We start from the raw sequence: 20,678 nt of genomic DNA, 5'->3' as shown, positions 1-20,678 counted from the left end.
CTCCTGGGACAGTCTGTTCACCCCCATTCATGCGGTAGGAGTTCCTGGGACAGTCTGTTTACCCCCATTCATGAGGTAGGAGCTCCTGGGACACTATTTACCCCATTCATGAGGTAGGAGCTCCTGGGACAGTCTGTTTACCCCATTCATGAGGTAGGAGCTCCTGGGACACTATTTACCCCCATTCATGAGGTAGGAGCTCCTGGGACACTATTTACCCCCATTCATGAGGTAGGAGTTCCTGGGACACTGTTTACCCCCATTCATGAGGTAGGAGCTCCTGGGACAGTCTGTTCACACCATTCATGAGGTAGGAGCTCCTGGGACACTATTTACCCACATTCATGAGGTAGGAGATCCTGGGAGAGTCTGTTTACCCCCATTCATGAGGTAGGAGCTCCTGGGACAGTCTGTTCACCCCCATTCATGCGGTAGGAGCTCCTGGGACAGTCTGTTTACCCCCATTCATGAGGTAGGAGCTCCTGGGACAGTCTATTCACCCCATTCATGAGGTAGGAGCTCCTGGGACAGTCTGTTCACCCCCATTCATGCGGTAGGAGTTCCTGGGACAGTCTGTTTACCCCCATTCATGAGGTAGGAGCTCCTGGGACACTGTTTACCCCATTCATGAGGTAGGAGCTCTTGGGACAGTCTGTTTACCCCCATTCATGAGGTAGGAGCTCCTGGGACAGACTGTATACCCCCATTCATGAGGTAGGAGCTCCTGGGAGAGTCTGTTCACCCCCGTTCATGAGGTAGGAGCTCCTGGGACAGTCTGTTCACCCCCATTCATGAGGTAGGAGCTCCTGGGACAGTCTATTTACCCCCATTCATGAGGTAGGAGCTCCTGGGACAGTCTGTTTACCCCCATTCATGAGGTAGGAGTTCCTGGGACACTATTTACCCCCATTCATGAGGTAGGAGCTCCTGGGACAGTCTGTTTACCCCATTCATGAGGTAGGAGCTCCTGGGACACTATTTACCCCCATTCATGAGGTAGGAGATCCTGGGAGAGTCTGTTTACCCCCATTCATGAGGTAGGAGTTCCTGGGACAGTCTGTTTACCCCCATTCATGAGGTAGGAGCTCCTGGGACAGTCTGTTTACCCCATTCATGAGGTAGGAGCTCCTGGGACAGTCTGTTCACCCCCATTCATGTGGTAGGAGTTCCTGGGACAGTCTGTTTACCCCCATTCATGAGGTAGGAGCTCCTGGGACAGTCTGTTTACCCCCATTCATGAGGTAGGAGCTCCTGGGACACTATTTACCCCCATTCATGAGGTAGGAGCTCCTGGGACAGTCTGTTTACCCCATTCATGAGGTAGGAGCTCCTGGGACAGTCTGTTTACCCCCATTCATGAGGTAGGAGCTCCTGGGACACTATTTACCCCCATTCATGAGGTAGGAGCTCCTGGGACAGTCTGTTCACCCCATTCATGAGGTAGGAGCTCCTGGGACAGTCTGTTCACCCCAATTCATGAGGGTGGAGTTCCTGGGACAGTCTGTTTACCCCCATTCATGAGGTAGGAGTTCCTGGGACACTATTTACCCCCATTCATGAGGTAGGAGCTCCTGGGACAGTCTGTTCACCCCCATTCATGAGGTAGGAGTTCCTGGGACAGTCTGTTTACCCCCATTCATGAGGTAGGAGCTCCTGGGACAGTCTGTTCACCCCATTCATGCGGTAGGAGTTCCTGGCACAGTCTGTTCACCCCATTCATGAGGTAGGAGCTCCTGGGACAGTCTGTTCACCCCCATTCATGAGGTAGGAGCTCCTGGGACAGTCTGTTCACCCCATTCATGAGGTAGGAGCTCCTGGGACACTGTTTACCCCCATTCATGAGGTAGGAGCTCCTGGGACAGTCTGTTTACCCCATTCATGAGGTAGGAGCTCCTGGGACACTATTTACCCCCATTCATGAGGTAGGAGTTCCTGGGACAGTCTGTTTACCCCCATTCATGAGGTAGGAGCTCCTGGGACAGTCTGTTCACCCCATTCATGCGGTAGGAGTTCCTGGCACAGTCTGTTCACCCCATTCATGAGGTAGGAGCTCCTGGGACAGTCTGTTCACCCCCATTCATGAGGTAGGAGCTCCTGGGACAGTCTGTTCACCCCCATTCATGAGGTAGGAGTTCCTGGGACAGTCTGTTTACCCCATTCATGAGGTAGGAGCTTCTGGGACACTGTTTACCCCCATTCATGAGATAGGAGTTCCTGGGACACTGTTTACCCCCATTCATGAGGTAGGAGTTCCTGGGACAATCTGTTTACCCCATTCATGAGGTAGGAGCTCCTGGGACAGTCTGTTCACCCCATTCATGAGGTAGGAGCTCCTGGGACACTATTTACCCCCATTCATGAGGTAGGAGCTCCTGGGACAGTCTGTTTACCCCCATTCATGAGGTAGGAGCTCCTGGGACAGTCTGTTCACCCCCATTCATGAGGTAGGAGCTCCTGGGACACTGTTTACCCCCATTCATGAGGTATGACCTCCTGGGACAGTCTGTTCACCCCATTCATGAGGTAGGAGCTCCTGGGACAGTCTGTTCACCCCCATTCATGAGGTAGGAGTTCCTGGGACAGTCTGTTTACCCCCATTCATGAGGTAGGAGTTCCTGGGACACTGTTTACCCCCATTCATGAGGTAGGAGCTCCTGGGACAGTCTGTTTACCCCATTCATGAGGTAGGAGCTCCTGGGACACTATTTACCCCCATTCATGAGGTAGGAGTTCCTGGGACAGTCTGTTCACCCCCATTCATGAGGTAGGAGCTCCTGGGACAGTCTGTTCACCCCCATTCATGAGGTAGGAGTTCCTGGGACAGTCTGTTTACCCCCATTCATGAGGTAGGAGCTCCTGGGACACTATTTACCCCATTCATGAGGTAGGAGCTCCTGGGACAGTCTGTTCACCCCCATTCATGAGGTAGGAGCTCCTGGGACAGTCTGTTCACCCCCATTCATGAGGTAGGAGTTCCTGGGACAGTCTGTTTACCCCCATTCATGAGGTAGGAGCTCCTGGGACACTATTTACCCCATTCATGAGGTAGGAGCTCCTGGGACAGTCTGTTCACCCCATTCATGAGGTAGGAGCTCCTGGGACAGTCTGTTCACCCCCATTCATGCGGTAGGAGTTCCTGGGACAGTCTGTTTACCCCCATTCATGAGGTAGGAGCTCCTGGGACACTATTTACCCCATTCATGAGGTAGGAGCTCCTGGGACAGTCTGTTTACCCCATTCATGAGGTAGGAGCTCCTGGGACACTATTTACCCCCATTCATGAGGTAGGAGCTCCTGGGACACTGTTTACCCCCATTCATGAGGTAGGAGTTCCTGGGACAGTATTTACCCCATTCATGAGGTAGGAGCTCCTGGGACAGTCTGTTCACACCATTCATGACGTAGGAGCTCCTGGGACACTATTTACCCACATTCATGAGGTAGGAGATCCTGGGAGAGTCTGTTTACCCCCATTCATGAGGTAGAAGCTCCTGGGACAGTCTGTTCACCCCATTCATGCGGTAGGAGCTCCTGGGACACTGTTTACCACCATTCATGAGGTATGAGCTCCTGGGACAGTCTGTTCACCCCATTCATGAGGTAGGAGCTCCTGGGACAGTCTGTTCACCCCCATTCATGAGGTAGGAGATCCTGGGAGAGTCTGTTTACTCCCATTCATGAGGTAGGAGCACCTGGGACACTGTTTACCACATTCATGAGGTAGGAGCTCCTCGGACAGCCTGTTTACCCCATTCATGAGGTAGGAGCTCTTGGGACACTATTTACCCCCATTCATGAGGTAGGAGCTCCTGGGACAGTCTGTTCACCCCATTCATGAGGTAGGAGCTCCTGGGACAGTCTGTTCAACCCCATTCATGAGGTAGGAGCTCCTGGGACACTATTTAGCCCCATTCATGAGGTAGGAGCTCCTGGGACAGTCTGTTTACCCCCATTCATGAGGTAGGAGTTCCTGGGACAGTCTATTTACCCCCATTCATGAGGTAGGAGCTCCTGGGACAGTCTGTTTACCCCATTCATGAGGTAGGAGCTCCTGGGACAGTCTGTTTACCCCCATTCATGAGGTAGGAGCTCCTGGGACAGTCTGTTTACCCCCATTCATGAGGTAGGAGTTCCTGGGACACTGTTTACCCCCATTCATGAGGTAGGAGCTCCTGGGACAGTCTGTTTACCCCATTCATGAGGTAGGAGCTCCTGGGACAGTCTGTTCACCCCCATTCATGAGGTAGGAGTTCCTGGGACAGTCTGTTTACCCCCATTCATGAGGTAGGAGCTCCTGGGACACTGTTTACCCCCATTCATGAGGTAGGAGCTCCTGGGACACTATTTACCCCATTCATGAGGTAGGAGCTCCTGGGACAGTCTGTTTACCCCATTCATGAGGTAGGAGCTCCTGGGACACTATTTACCCCCATTCATGAGGTAGGAGCTCCTGGGACACTATTTACCCCCATTCATGAGGTAGGAGCTCCTGGGACAGTCTGTTCACCCCATTCATGAGGTAGGAGCTCCTGGGACAGTCTGTTCACCCCCATTCATGAGGTAGGAGTTCCTGGGACAGTCTGTTTACCCCCATTCATGAGGTAGGAGTTCCTGGGACACTATTTACCCCCATTCATGAGGTAGGAGCTCCTGGGACAGTCTGTTCACCCCCATTCATGAGGTAGGAGTTCCTGGGACACTGTTTACCCCCATTCATGAGGTAGGAGCTCCTGGGACAGTCTGTTCACCCCCATTCATGAGGTAGGAGTTCCTGGGACAGTCTGTTCACCCCCATTCATGAGGTAGGAGCTCCTGGGACAGTCTGTTCACCCCCATTCATGAGGTAGGAGCTCCTGGGACAGTCTGTTCACCCCCATTCATGAGGTAGGAGCTCCTGGGACACTATTTACCCCCATTCATGAGGTAGGAGCTCCTGGGACAGTCTGATCACCCCATTCATGAGGTAGGAGCTCCTGGGACACTATTTACCCCCATTCATGAGGTAGGAGCTCCTGGGACAGTCTGTTTACCCCCATTCATGAGGTAGGAGCTCCTGGGACAGTCTGTTCACCCCCATTCATGAGGTAGGAGTTCCTGGGACAGTCTGTTTACTCCCATTCATGAGGTAGGAGCTCCTGGGACAGTCTGTTTACCCCCATTCATGTGGTAGGAGCTCCTGGGACAGTCTGTTCACCCCATTCATGTGGTAGGAGTTCCTGGCACAGTCTGTTCACCCCCATTCATGAGGTAGGAGTTCCTGGGACAGTCTGTTTACCCCCATTCATGAGGTAGGAGCTCCTGGGACACTATTTACCCCCATTCATGAGGTAGGAGCTCCTGGGACAGTCTGTTTACCCCCATTCATGTGGTAGGAGTTCCTGGGACAGTCTGTTTACCCCCATTCATGAGGTAGGAGTTCCTGGGACACTGTTTACCCCCATTAATGAGGTAGGAGTTTCTGCGACACTGTTTACCCCCATTAATGAGGTAGGAGTTCCTGGAACAGTCTGTTTACCCCATTCATGAGGTAGGAGCTCCTGGGACAGTCTGTTCACCCCATTCATGCGGTAGGAGCTCCTGGGACACTGTTTACCCCCATTCATGAGGTAGGAGTTCCTGGGACAGTCTGTTTACCCCATTCATGCGGTAGGAGTTCCTGGCACAGTCTGTTCACCCCATTCATGAGGTAGGTGTTCTTGGGACAGTCTGTTCACCCCCATTCATGAGGTAGGAGTTCCTGGGACAGTCTGATCACCCCATTCATGAGGTAGGAGCTCCTGGGACACTATTTACCCCCATTCATGAGGTAGGAGCTCCTGGGACAGTCTGTTTACCCCCATTCATGTGGTAGGAGTTCCTGGGACAGTCTGTTTAACCCCATTCATGAGGTAGGAGCTCCTGGGACACTGTTTACCCCCATTAATGAGGTAGGAGTTTCTGCGACACTGTTTACCCCCATTAATGAGGTAGGAGTTCCTGGAACAGTCTGTTTACCCCATTCATGCGGTAGGAGATTCTGGCACAGTCTGTTCACCCCATTCATGCGGTAGGAGCTCCTGGGACACTGTTTACCCCCATTCATGAGGTATGAGCTCCTGGGACAGTCTGTTCACCCCATTCATGAGGTAGGAGCTCCTGGGACAGTCTGTTCACCCCCATTCATGTGGTAGGAGTTCCTGGGACAGTCTGTTTACCCCCATTCATGAGGTAGGAGCTCCTGGGACACTATTTACCCCATTCATGAGGTAGGAGCTGCTGGGACACTGTTCACCACCATTCATCAGGTGGAGTTCCTGGGACCATCTGTTTACCCGAATTCATGAGGTAGGAGTTCCTGGGACAGTCTGTTTACCCCATTCATGAGGTAGGAGTTCCTGGGACACTGTTTACCCCCATTAATGAGGTAGGAGTTTCTGCGACACTGTTTACCCCCATTAATGAGGTAGGAGTTCCTGGGACACTGTTTACCCCCATTCATGAGGTAGGAGCTCCTGGGACAGTCTGTTTACCCCCATTCATGAGGTAGGAGTTCCTGGGACAGTCTGTTCACCCCATTCATGAGGTAGGAGCTCCTGGGACAGTCTGTTCACCCCCATTCATGAGGTAGGAGTTCCTGGGACACTATTTACCCCCATTCATGAGGTAGGAGCTCCTGGGACAGTCTGTTCACCTCATTCATGAGGTAGGAGTTCCTGGGACAGTCTGTTCACCCCCATTCATGAGGTAGGAGCTCTTGGGACAGTCTGTTCACCTCATTCATGAGGTAGGAGTTCCTGGGATAGTCTGTTCACCCCCATTCATGAGGTAGGAGCTCTTGGGACAGTCTGTTTAACCCCATTCATGAGGTAGGAGTTTCCTGGGACACTATTTACCCCCATTCATGAGGTAGGAGCTCCTGGGACACTATTTTCCCCCATTCATGAGGTAGGAGTTCCTGGGACACTATTTACCCCCATTCATGCGGTAGGAGTTCCTGGGACACTATTTTCCGCCATTCATGCGGTACGAGATCCTGGGACACTCTTTACCCCCATTCATGAGATAAGAGTTCCTGGGACAGTCTGTTCACCCCCATTCATGAGGTAGGAGCTCTTGGGACAGTCTGTTTACCCCCATTCATGAGGTAGGAGTTCCTGGGAGAGTCTGTTTACCCCCATTCATGAGGTAGGAGTTCCTGGGACAGTCTGTTTACCCCCATTCATGAGGTAGGAGTTCCTGGGACACTATTTACCCCCATTCATGAGGTAGGAGTTCCTGGGACACTATTTACCCCCATTCATGAGGTAGGAGTTCCTGGGACAGTCTGTTTACCCCATTCATGAGGTAGGAGTTCCTGGAACAGGCTGTTCACCCCATTCATGAGGTAGGAGTTCCTGGGACACTGTTTACCCCCATTCATGAGGTGGGAGCTCCTGGGACAGTCTGTTCATCCCCATTAAATTCCGAGATGGAGCCAATCTCCTCCACTAGTCTTCCATTGAGGGCTGTAACCCTGCCCAACTCAAGGCTCAGCTGACTCTCTCATCCAGCAGTGTACAAACGATCTGCCACGTACTGCTCAAAAGACGAAGTTCATGACTACTGCCGCTCCATCATCAACTTAGCAAGATCTTGTACAGGCAAACAATGAATGAAACCATTGGTCACCAGATACTGATTAAGGTTGAGATTCATGAGGTCCAACGTTTTCCTCACGCAGCAGTATCAGTTCAGTTTTTGAGTTTTGTAGGAGATTACAACCGAATTACAGCAACCTGTCGTAACACTATCCCATGTTGATTCAATATATGGTGACCATTACAACAAACAAATTGTATCTCTCCAAAGTTCAAGGTAAATTTATTATCAAAGTTCATATATATCACCATATAACAACCATGAGATCCATTTTCTTGTGGACATAATAATAACCAAAACAGTGGAAGTCCTTTCCAACTTAGTCATTCAACCACTGTGCAAATACAAGAAGAAAGAAATAATAATATCAAATAAATAACAAAAATATTGAGAACCTGAGATGAAGAGTCCTTGAACGTGAGTCCATAGTTTGTGGGAACACCTCGGCACTCTTCTCCTAAAATGAAACTCCAAACGATTCTCTTGATTGTTTGCTAACTGATTATGCACCCAATTTTAGCTGATATTTATAAGAAGATTACTTTTCTGTTCTTTATAAGATTAAGATAATTCATTAATGGATCTGTCTTTCAGGATCCAAAATAATCCAAAAATTCCAGAGCACTGGCTAATACTATTGCCACTGGACAAAAGTGAAGTGTGTGTGGCATGGAGCAGTAACTAGAAAACCATTTTTGAGAAAAGGATCATTCGTGGCACCACTGAGGTTGTTGCTCATCAGTTTATGTCCTTGGAAAGGTCCTGGGTGGCATTAAGGTTGAGGATTCATATTGGAATTGGTTTATTACTGTCACAGGTACCAAGGTGCAGTGAGAAGCTTGTTTTCTATATCGTTTATACAGATCAAATTATTGGGCTAGGTAAAGGTAAAACACTAACCATTTAGAATAAAGTGTAACAGCTAACAAGAGAGTGCAGTGCAGATAAACAATGAAGAAGATCGTAACAAGGTAGATTGCGAGGCCAAGAGTCCATCCTATCGCACTGAACTCCAGAGCTCAGAGCCAGACGTCCATGCAAGAGTCTGACAACAGTAGGATGGATTCTGTGCTTCAGCTTGGTTGTAACTCCTGCCCAACAGGAGAGGGAGTGGAGAAGAACATCTGTGCTGAGTGAGTCCTTGGTTATGTTGTCTGCTTTCCTGAGGCAGCGAGAAGACAACAAGACCGTAACACCATAAGACCTAGGAGCAGAATTGAGACATTTTGTACATTAAGTCTACTCTGCCCTTCTATCATAACTGATTTATTATCACTCTCAATCCCATCCTCCTGTTTTCTCTTTATAACCTTTGACGCCGTGACCAGTCAAGAACCTATTAATCTCCTTTTTAAATATACTCCATGTTTAGGCCTTCACAGTGATGTGTGGCAATGAATTCACAGATTCACTCACCTCTGGGTATAGAAATTCCTCCTCATCAGTCTAAACCTGTGCCTTCTTGTCCCACATGGGTCTTTTTACACTTGCAGTTTTTTAACTTTACCCACAAAGAGACTTGACAACTTCCAATCCTATATTATCTCTTTCTAAGGATTTGACTCCTTTTTTTTACCAGCAGAGCCACCCCACCCCCTCTGCCTTCCTGCCTGTCCTTTTGATACAATGTGTATCCTTAGATGTTAAGTTTCTGTCAGCCACAGTCAGTGATGACCACAATGTCATACCTGCTAATCTCTAATTGTGCTGCAAGATCATCTACCGTACTTTATTCTGTATATGTGTGAATTCAAAAATAACACCTTCAGTTCTGTATTCACTACCCTTTTCAATTCCCTCCCCCCATATTACACTTCAATACATCCCACTGACTGTAATTTTGCCTGATGATCTGCTTGTCCTTCCTCACAGTCTCACTACACACTGCATCTACTTGTATACCAGTTGCCCTATCCCCAGCCCTGCCATTCTGGTTCCCAACCCCGCCAGCCCAACAGCTCTAGAAAACCTGCCCAAAAGGACATTGGTCCTCTTTGGGTTCAGCTGTGATTAGTTCTTTTTGTGCAGCTCATTCCTTCCTCAGAAGAGATCTGAAACCCTGCCCCCTGCACCAATTCCCTAGCTGCACATTCATCTGCCAAATCATCCTATTCTTACCCTCACTGGCACGTAGCACAGGCAGCAATCCAGAGATTACTATCCTGGATTTCAGTTTTCTACCTAACTCATTACATTCTGTCTTTCAGGACCTCCTCCCTTTTCCTACCTATGTCTTGGTGCCAATATGTACTACATTTTCTGGAGAAGTATGGAGTCTATAGAGGGGAGGCTGGTTCCTGGGCTGTGCCCACAGCTCTGTGCAGTTACTTGTGGTCATGAGCAGATCAGTTGCCATAGCAAGCCGAGATATATCCAGACAGAATGCTTTCTGTGATGCATCGACAGAAATTGAAAGGGATGTTTCTGAATTTCGGTAGCTTCCTGGGAAGTAGAGGCATTGGTGAGACTTCTTAGACATGGCAGCAGCATGGTTAGACCAGGAACTTGAAGCTCTTGGTCCTCTCATTAATCAGCCTTTGGACATTGAGGGATGAAGAACAAGACCTCGCCCCTGGCAATAAACTCATTGTCCATCAGGTAACTGTGATCCATTTCCTTTCTATTGCTTCTGAGACCCGCACTACCTCCAGCAGGCATCTCAAGTATCTGGAAGAAGACCACTCACACTGCCTCAGAAAAATCCTCCAAAGAACAAGCAAATCAGTGTGAGCGTGCTCTCCTTTGCCACATCCACAGCACGGGGGCCCTTGCTACACTCTATCAGCTCTGTTGGGCAGAATACGCCATTCACATGCCCAGCACCAAACTCTGTTCTGGGCACTGTCATGGGAAGAGACCATCAGGTGGACAGAAGAAAAGGTTCCAGGAACTGTTCAAAGCCTCCTTGAAGAAATGCAACATCCCTCCTGATTCCTGGGCATCTCTAGCCCAGGACCAGTCAAATGTGGAGAAAAAGCAATTGGAAATGTATTGAGAACATTGAGTTGATGCATCAGGAATTCAAAGGCCCTTCTCCTAAGCAGTGGAAGGAATGCACCACCTCACCCTGCCCACCATCTCATCCACTTCCTCAACTCTAAAGCAGAATATGCAAGAACCATATCGGTGTCATCTGCCAACTTGGTACCCACAGTGGAAACAAATCAGACCCTATCCCAAAGGAGCTATTGGATCTTCTCGAGCCTCAGTAATGTATGTGGCAAAGACACTTTGACTACTAAGGTTTTAGGTTCTCTCCCAGCATCCATAAGGCAATAGTCCAAGTTAAGAGGGGACCTCAGAGGTCACATTCCCAGGCAACAGATCCATCACCATGTAAATGGAGGAAGTAAACTCACCAGAGTGTTCTTAAACCTGATTTAGATTGTTTTGCTGATTGTAAGTGATAGTATATTCTAGTATTTAGTTTGTTTTCACCTTGGAGATTATGCTAATCCAGTGAAGTATTTAGCAACGTGCTCAGCAAGCATATTACACAAATATTAAATTACTGATTTTGTCCATAATTTTACAGATATTTGTTTAGATTACACATTCTGCCTAACATATTGGAAGCTGGAAATGCGTGGGTTTATTAAATAACACAGGCCTACATTTGACAGCATTCGAAGGAGTTTATTCACTACCCTGGGGTGTGATTGACTAATGAGTGAACACATACGGGGTGTAGGAGACAAAGGAAGGGCAAGGATGAATCATTCTCCACGTAATACTCAACTCCAATCACCCTTCCGGAAAAGAATTTCCTCCAACATTTCAGAGCATTCTGTGGTACAGGACTACATTATTGGGACGGGGGGGGGGGGCGGGGTGGAATTGTGGTTGGAATAAAGTGTAATTGGGTGGCTGATGGTCAGTGGAAACTCAGTAGGCAGAAGGGCTAGTTTCTGCACTGTATGATAACAGATTATACCCAGTGTTCCCTCTAATTTGTAGTGTGCACAAACATTTTGTACTGTGCCTTTTTTTTTTGCCCATTGACAACAACATGAGTGCCTTGAATTTTTAAGTGGAAGTAAACCTGAAGCTATTCTAAGGATAATAAACTACCAAGTCCAGTTTGTTATTCACTGTTTAAAAATGAATAAAATACTACCCATCAATGAGTCTTAGTTCTCATTTACTACATGACAGCATGTAATAATATCAATCCTTTCACATGTTATTAAAGATGTTTGAAATGGTCAAACAAAGCTTATAAAATTACAAAGCTAGTTGACAAAATATCCAATTAAGTATTTTATTTGGAAGTCATTGCATACAGTACAAATTTTATTACACAAGAGACATAAGGTTGAACAAAGATAATGGAAATACTTAGGCTAAATAAATATTTCTCGTAGCTGCATGTTCCTTCTTCCACGAGCTTTCAGTGTAGCAGTTTCTACTGTTTCATTAAGCCATTCCGCTTTAAATGAACTAGCAGTTCTTTTGCTATTCTTGCCCTTTGCTTCTTTGAAATTCAACATTGTGAATCAATAATTTCTTCAATAAAAACAGAATAAATAAGCCAGTTCCAAAATCTGCAGACAAATCATCACGAACTCCATGCTGTCAACACCGGATGCATCAGAAACCAGAAAAGGAAATGTGATTGTGTACAATTGTGAAATATACTTAACATGGTTTCTATATGGTTTCTATATATGGTCCGTGTGCAGTTCAGTGGGACTAGGCAGAAAATGGTTCGGCACAGCCAAGAAGGGCCAAAAGGCCTGTTTCTGTGCTGTAGTTTTTCTATGGTTTCTATGCCAACGGGGTAGAGGGTGACAACCTTTTGTATGCCATTTAAATGCCTTTGTGCACTAGTAGCAGAAAATGTGTGTGCACAGCTTAGAGGGAACATTGATTACACCCCTATGTAAGACCATAAAAGACAGGAGCAGAATTAGGTCATTTGGCCTATCAAGTTCAGTCTGTCATGTGATTGTGGCTGATTTGTTATCACTCTCAATCCTATTCACCTGCCTTCTGCCCATAACACTTACTAATCAAGAACCTATCAATCTATGCTTTAAATATACTCAATGATTTGGCCTCCGCTGTTTCCTGTGGCAATGAATTTCATAGATTTACCAACCTCTGGCTAAAGAAATTCCTCCTTATCTCTCTTCTAGAGGATGTCCCTCTATTTTGAGGCCGTGCCCTCTAGTCCTAAACTTCCCCACAATTGGAAACATCCTCTCCTCCTCCACACTATCTAGGCCTTTCAATATTCCGTAGGTTTCAATGAAATCCACCCTCCCACTTTCCCCAATTCTTCTAAACTCCAGGAAGTACAGACCCAGAATCATCAAACGCTGCTCATATGTTAACCCTTTCATTCCTGTGATCATTCGAGTCCCACTGTCAGGACACTGTTTCTTAGATAAGGGGCCCAACACTGTTCACAATACTCCAGTTGTGGTCTAACCAATGCCTTATAAAGCCTTAGCATTACATCCTTACTTTTATATTCTAGTCCTCTGGAAATGAATGTTAACATTGCATTTGACTTCACAACTTACTCATGGTGAATATAGGTGTTAAATGGCAGTAAAGCTTTAACTATGTCTTAGGGGAAGGAGGTGAGGAGTGTACATCCTGTGCATCCCGTCTTTATTGACTTGACATTGTCATTGCTGATTAACTGCACTCTGAAAACCCACACTCATTTGTCAATCATATTTTAATTTACATATGCACAAGGAGAACGACATGGCCCCAGTCACCACACTGTTTAAAAGTCAGAACAGAAAAATGTTATTTTTATATAGAGTTGACTAGCAGTTATGGACTTTGACGATTTAGCAAACGGTGTATGTTTGAGCTCCTTACTTGTAAGATCAATCACCAATCACAATAGAGGTGTTAAAAGTCAACAGGAACTAAAGCTAAAAACCGATGATACTTTGTAAAGTAATTGTCCCTTAGCTGGTGTGTGTGTTTCATATCCTTTCCTTATATTCTTATCTCATCTCCCATAAGTGAAAATGCCTCCAGGAATCTGCTCTGTAAAGGGAATCTTTGCTTTTTAAAGACATTTCTTGCTTGGGCTGTCTGCAGTCTATTCTTGCCTGGGCATTATGTTAACCCTAGCCTTGCCGCAACTTCCACAAGATACCATGGCCATTCTCTCCTGCTTCTGTTAAACTGAGTCAGATATAGAGCCCTATGCAGCCACTGATGGGATTTCTTTTATATTGACAGATATTATTACAAGCGTGAGATTTTGGAGAGGGTGGATGGCCGCAGACTTGTCTATAAGTTTGGAAAGAATGCTCGTGGTTGGAGAGACTGCGACTGATAGTGGGAATTCTTGGAGGCTGCTGTTGGAGTGACTTACACCTTATGAAAAGCGACACCAGAAATGGTTGCTGTTATTTATGTGTATAGAAAAATGATGAAGCTGGTCTTTAATCCTTTCCATTTGTCTACAACCTGCCTCTCTAGACCTTGCTGTCTAGATATGAGAGCAGTGGAAATGTGGGGTGGGAAGGAAGAATGAGTTTTCAGATTTCAACCAATGGAACCTCTGGCACCCAGTGACTGCAGGACGTTATTAGGATTGTATCTAGGCAAATGTTAGCTGGGAGACACGTACTCGCTGGGGCACACACGTGCTCACCAGCTCGGAAGTAGGAGCAGATAAAACATTCTCCAAAAATAAAACAATAATTTGACCACGGAAAATGTTTGTCATTTCAGTCGCCGCTAAACAAATGAATTTATGCAGTGCCTTCATTATGGTAAAGCAAGCGACGGTTTACTCTGGAGTGCAGCCAGATCTATGAATCCCAGCTGCAAGAAGAGATCCTGGCCTGTGTGTAAACTGTTGGCTTAATGTTTAAAGAAATGTCTCAAAGGAGCAGAAAGAGCTAAAACAAAATGGAGGGATTCCAGAGCTCGAGGCCTGGTCAGTTGACCTGTGATGAGGGAACCAGGATACACAACTCAACTATGTGCAGCTAAGCTCATCCCATCTGTAAAGAACACTCTGGGAAGGTGGGGCAGCGTTTCACATGAAGTGTGATTCTTGCTGTGGGTTAATTACCACCACAGCTGACACAATATCAGCAAATTCCTCTGTTTTAAGCTCAGGTAAAATGTGCTTCAGGAATAGTAAATCGTTACCGTGGTATCCCAAGGGCTAAACTTTATATAAACAACATATAGGAAGATCTGATCTCAACGTTTCATGACAAATGGAAATGGTTAAAGATTATTTTATTCTGCATAATCCTTGTAAATGTATAAAATTTTCTGCAATGGGTGGAGTTAAGACCGTATTTCATATATTTTTTAACTAATGAGGTAACACTGTAATTTGTGTTAATTCTGGTCACCTCAGAACAGTGGTAATGAGACAAAAGTGACATAGAGAGCTGTTTAAATGCAGCAACACTCTTTTACTTGTCGATGTCTATAGAAAATACATTGGGGTTTCTCATGCAGACAGACAAAATGGGATCTACAGAAAGCCCCACAAACCTGCTCCATCATTCAACAGCATCGTACCTGAGGTTTGAGATGAGGCAAATCTTATTGACTTCTGGCAGGTGCCCAATGAAACAAAGAAAACAACTAAATCACGCTTTTGCTGCTAAGCGATCGTCTCAAACAACAGCACGTATTCAATGCAGTAGAACCAGGGTGAGGTAAGGCAACGGACCCAAGGTTCTACCATTTTAGGCACCGGCCCGAGTTGGAAAGGTCGGGTACAGACCGAACCGAGGCGCTGGGGTCCAGTCCCCAGAGCATATTGAAGCAACTGAACCCAATGTTTGGATGATGATTTAGGTGCCGGATGAGATTGAAAATGTGCCTGAACTGAAGGTCTGTGGATGGACTCTCTTTTTGGACTTCAGTTCAGAATACTATTTGCTTGCGTTTATTGTTTGCAAAATTTTTTTTTTACTCTCTGCACATTGGGTGTTTGATGGTCTTTTTTTTAATGGGTTCTTTTGAGTTTCTTTGTTTCGTGGCTGCCTGTAAGGAGACGAATCTCAAGGTTGTATAATGTATACATACTTTGATAATAAATGTACTTTGAACTTTGATCTTTGACCTGTGTTCCTGCCTACCTTGGTAACCTTTCACCTCTTGCTGATCTTGCTTATCTGCCTGCATCTGCCTTAAAAATATTCAATGATTCCAATGATGCAGTAACAAAGAATCGTGAATCTCCCAGAGAAAAAAAAACTCAATTCAATCTTAAATGAGTGACTCCCTAATTTTAAACAATAATTACAGCTCTTGATTCTACAATAAGGTGAAACATTCTGGTTACATCCATCCAGTTGAGACCCCTCAGAATCAAATATGCTACCATCTATTTCTCTTTCTTCTGAACTCCAGTGGATATAAGTCTAGCCTGCCCAATCTTATCTGAAAAGACCATCTACTCTTTCTAGTACAACTACAGCCAGCTGTACGTATCCTTCCACCAGATAATCAGTTGGGAAAAGACTTAGCAGTAGTTTTTCATAGGGATCAGTTTGATCTCTTTCTTTGCTAATGGCTTGTGATGGAGCAGGGATCATGAGTAGAAATTATGGAAGAGAAGAAATAGGACAAGTGCCAGGCAATTTAGTTTTACACTGGGATAATTTGCAAACATATATGCTCAGTGACAGTTCATTGCACTCGTGTCCACTGGTTACTGGCTGTGCCTAGATTATACTACACAAGAGGAGTGGGACCACCCTATTGCCTTATAAGCCAGCTACATTCACCATAAGCATGCAATGATAAAACTGCTCCATTTTTTGACTTTGGATTAGATTTTCTCTTCATATGAGGACATAGAAAGACCATGTAATCTTTTCCTGCCTAATGTGTTTGAAATTGCTGTAAACTCCCAATATTCCAAATGCCTTCCCCATCACATTCATTTTATAAAATTCAAATGAAACCCAGTGACAATTAGCTGGGCTGTTTGGAAATGTAATATTCCAAACTGCTCCCACCAATCCCTGTATAAAGAATGCATAATTTTCAAGTTTTTTGATGATGTATCTTGTCAAGATTGTATGTACCTGCCCTTTTCAATGTACTGTATGTTGGAATGTGTGTAAAATTCCTTCAGGAGAGGACTGTGCTCAGCCATGGTAGATTCCCTGACTGGGCGTCTTACTGAGGCACTCTGAGCTAGAATGATGCTTACAACAATCAATTTTCCCATGGGGGCAGTGAACTTGATATTGTGTAAGAAAAACATATAAGAAATACAATTCCCCAGCCTTGTACACTGTGGGCATGTTCTAATAGACATACTGTAAATCTGGCAAATCTTTCCTCCAACACACCTCTGCTCCATTGAGTAACAATGGAAATATTTTCATTAAAATTTGCTCACATGGTTATCATTAGAATGACTAAATTACAGTGGGTATAACTCTCCTCCATTTCTCAGCTTCACTCTCAGAAAAACTATCTTTTTTCCTAAATGGAATTTTAATCCCTCCCAAACCAATGACACAGGTCTCCTCTTGCCCCCTTCATGTAGCACAAAGGATTTCTCCCTTGAATCAAAGAAGGTCCCCACTCACCAATCAGTTAACCAGCTACTGCCAATGGCCAAGGGTGGTAACCTGCCAAACGACTGCCATCCAGCTTCCTCCTACTAAACATTACTCATTGCTGCGAAATCAGTACATGGTGTTGGAACCTAACAATGAAAACTAATGTAGACTCGATACTGAGTGGCCCTATAATACATTGTACTGGGGTAAGCCACACAAAAGAGTCTTGAATTCTTCAGGTGAAATCTGCTCATTTAACTGTCCCTAGTAACGCAGACTACAGACACAATCGGTCATGCTATGAAGACTCATGGCCAATCATTCTCTTCAGTGGAAAAGAACCATTATTATCAATACATCACATAGGCAAACCTTTCTCTTAACTACTTTTAGAAGTTTAAAAGCTGCATTCATTTTCTTCTGAAAGCATACTAAGTTTGGGAAAAACAGTGCCAATCCCTGTACTGTGAAGCTTGGAAAGCTTATGAAAGTCTGTTTAAAGGGACAGTGCCTTAATTAAAATAAAAAACTTTTCTAAAACTTTGCTTATTGGGAAGCACATAAATTAAACAGGATTAAAAGTGTAGTGCAGCATTGCTTACACAAGAAATAATGGTACATACAACAAACAAACAACATTGCAAGCTACAGACAGAGAGATAAGTGAAAAAAGAAGATGTTCCATTAATATTTCAAGACCCATGCCAACTGGCTCGGTAACTAGTACATGTAAGGTTTTATCAAATACATATCTAGTAAATTGAATTATAATTACTTTTGTTCAGTTGACAACCTGTACGTGGCATAAGATTGTTTATCTAGCATGAGCTGGAGTTGACAGGAGCTGCTTAATAAAATATATCATTTATCCCAATCAGTGCTACAGCTCCCTCAGCACTGTTACGCTGTTGACATTGGCTCTCTTACAATGGCCTCTTTGTGGGTCTGTGTTCCCTCAACTTTACCCCTCAGCCCTTTTTCCTACCCAGCCACTCCCTCAGAAGTGTGATCCCTGGAGTTTACAATCCAGTAGCTGAGGAGAGTAATGACCAAACTTCAATTTATAATGTGGCTTTCACAATGGTCCAACTCCCTTCATAACCATTTCTGAAGTGTAATCACTGATTCAGTACTGAAATATAAATGTATAGTTGGCAATTTGCACTTAGTTAGCTCTCACACACTGTGAACAATCAAATGCTATTTGTTCAAGTGGAAAAGACTGTAGGATTCCCCACCTCTTCTCCAAAAATGGACCAGAGCAAATCCCAATGAGACCTCAGTCGAACTTGCTTGACTGCTCTCTTTCTTGCACCCCAGCAGGCAACATTATTGTGGACTACTCCAAAGACGACCAATTTCATAGCAGCCCGGTTCACTAGAGGCCAATGTCTGCCTCAGTCAGGAATCAAGGCAGCAGTCCACAGAGCACAGAATCACGTGTAAAACTCTACTCCTTTAGGTGAGCTTTCACGATGGCAGTGTGCTCCGGGATGGACACAACAGCTCTGCATGAAGCATCTGACAGGAAAGGGCCCTTCTCACCAACAACCGAAGAGTTCATGTTCCGGTGATGAGTCATTCTCACAAATGACTATTCCATAGGATCCACATCTCCTTCTCCCTCAGAGCTTCCATGACAGTCCATGCTGACAATGGAGAGAAAGGTGCCTTTTTGCATAAGCTGTTGCATGCAGGACAGCAAGGGTCAATGGAATCATTGAAGAGAGGCAGCACCGGGCATAGGTAGAAGTTCAGCATAGAGTGAAATTTTGTGTTTGCATACTCCAGCACTAAGCACAGCCTGAGGCAGCCACACCCAAAGGTGACTATCAAGATAAGGGCTATGTTGGGTATATTTCTTCCATCTTTCCCTAGAGAATTGTGTATCACATTCCAGTAGATGCAACCCAACCCTTGGATCTCCGGGTGAAACAGAAGATGGCTCAGGTGGCAGCCATAGGGTAGGGTATGGGCCATATCTGTGCCATTCATAGCAACACTGATAGTACCTTGCACCTTCTTGCTGCCACTGCGAGAGAGCACTGCTGCCACAGTCCCAGATTCTGTTTCAAAGTTGAAGCTGAGTATACAGCCATGCGCACATGCACAGGTGCACTGTAAAACCTCCTCACAGGAGCATCACAGATGTAGCAGTAGAGACAGAAGAAGAACGTTAACATAAATTTTACAAGAAAAAACACAATTAGAACAGAAGCAAAGTCCATTGTGGTGTTAAATGTTCAACATGTTGCTGTACTAAGGCAGTGACTGGGGTTTTGCAAATTGGTTAGATTAGATTAGATTATGAGGACACGCAGTCCTCTTTTATTGTCATTTAGTAATGCATGCCTTAAGAAATGATACAATGTTCCTCCAGAATGATATCACAGAAACACAAGACAGACCAAGACTGAAAAACTGACAAAAACCACATAATTATAACATATAGTTACAACAGTGCAACAATACCATAACTTGATAGAAGAACAGACAATGAGCACGGTAAAGAAAAAGTCTCAAAGTCCCGATAGCCCCAACATTTCACGCAGATGGTAGAACGGAGAAACTCTCCCTGCCATGAGCCTCCAGCGCCGCAAACTTGCCAATGCAGCATCCTGGAAGCACCCGACCACAGTCCGACTCTCAGTCCGTCCAAAAACTTTGAGCCTCCGACTAGCCCTCCGACACCAAGCACCGAGCATCATCTCTGCCGAGCGCTTCGACCCTGGCCCCGGCTGCCAGCAACAGGCAAAGCCGAGGATTTAGGGCCTTCCCTCCAGTGATTCTCGATCGTACAGTAGCAGCGGCAGCAAACCGGGCTTTTCAGAAGTTTTCCAGATCCTCTGTGCTTCTCATGTCTGTCTCCATCAAATCAGGATTGTGCACAGCCCCTATTTAACAAATACGATATAATTTCAAGTAGTGAATGGCTGAAGAGAAGAAGCTGTTCTTAAACCTGGTGGTGTAGGACTTCAGGCTTTTGTGCCTTCTACCCAACACTCACTGCAAGAGGATGGTATGGTCTGGATAGTGGAAATCTTTGAGGACGGATGTTGCCTTCTTGAGGCAGTGGTTCCCGTAGCAACTGCCAATGGTGCGGAGGGAAATTCCTGTGATATATTGGGCTGAATCCACCACTCTCTGCAGCTTCCTATGTTCCTGTGCATTTGAAATGTCTATCATATATCCGTATATTAAAATGACCTTCATCTTATCACCTTGACTATCTGCTTTAGTTTCTTCATGTCACATCTGAACCAGATTGCCAGCACCTTCAGGTAGTAACTTCCGATGATGAAGGTAACAAATGATTGACTAGGCCAGTTGATGAAGAACAAGGGCACATTGGTAGATCATCTTTCCCAGAACAGACTTGACCCAGTTGGCAGCAATCTCACCTTGCACAATGTACATTCAACAGTGAGTTGAGTTGCCAACTTATGATACCCTCTCCCTTCCCCATCCTGCTTATAAATGAGGGCTTTGATGCTGTCCCTCATGGATTCTGACATTACCAGATAAAAGCATGAGGTT

General features: G+C 45.5%; 1 protein-coding gene across 5 annotated transcripts in view; it reads left to right on the top strand.

The window, feature by feature from the left end:
- ehf (ets homologous factor) overlaps positions 1-15,715 on the top strand; it is a 76,782-nt gene extending 61,067 nt beyond the window's left edge. For 2 of the 5 annotated variants that reach the window (XM_063063247.1, XM_063063244.1), the window contains one exon: positions 13,828-15,714. In XM_063063247.1, coding sequence (XP_062919317.1) covers positions 13,828-13,924 — 97 coding nt within the window. In that variant the 3' untranslated portion in view covers positions 13,925-15,714. Of the gene's footprint in view, positions 1-13,827 lie in introns of all 5 variants that reach the window. The other 3 variants (XM_063063248.1, XM_063063246.1, XM_063063245.1) reach the window with 2 other exon arrangements.
- Positions 15,716-20,678: the final 4,963 nt, after the last annotated feature.

This window comes from Mobula hypostoma, chromosome 11 (assembly GCF_963921235.1).
Source record: "Mobula hypostoma chromosome 11, sMobHyp1.1, whole genome shotgun sequence".
NCBI classification, from domain to species: domain Eukaryota; kingdom Metazoa; phylum Chordata; class Chondrichthyes; order Myliobatiformes; family Myliobatidae; genus Mobula; species Mobula hypostoma.
The sequence above is the reverse complement of the archived record's forward strand: the minus strand, read 5'-3'. Positions and strand labels throughout refer to the sequence as shown.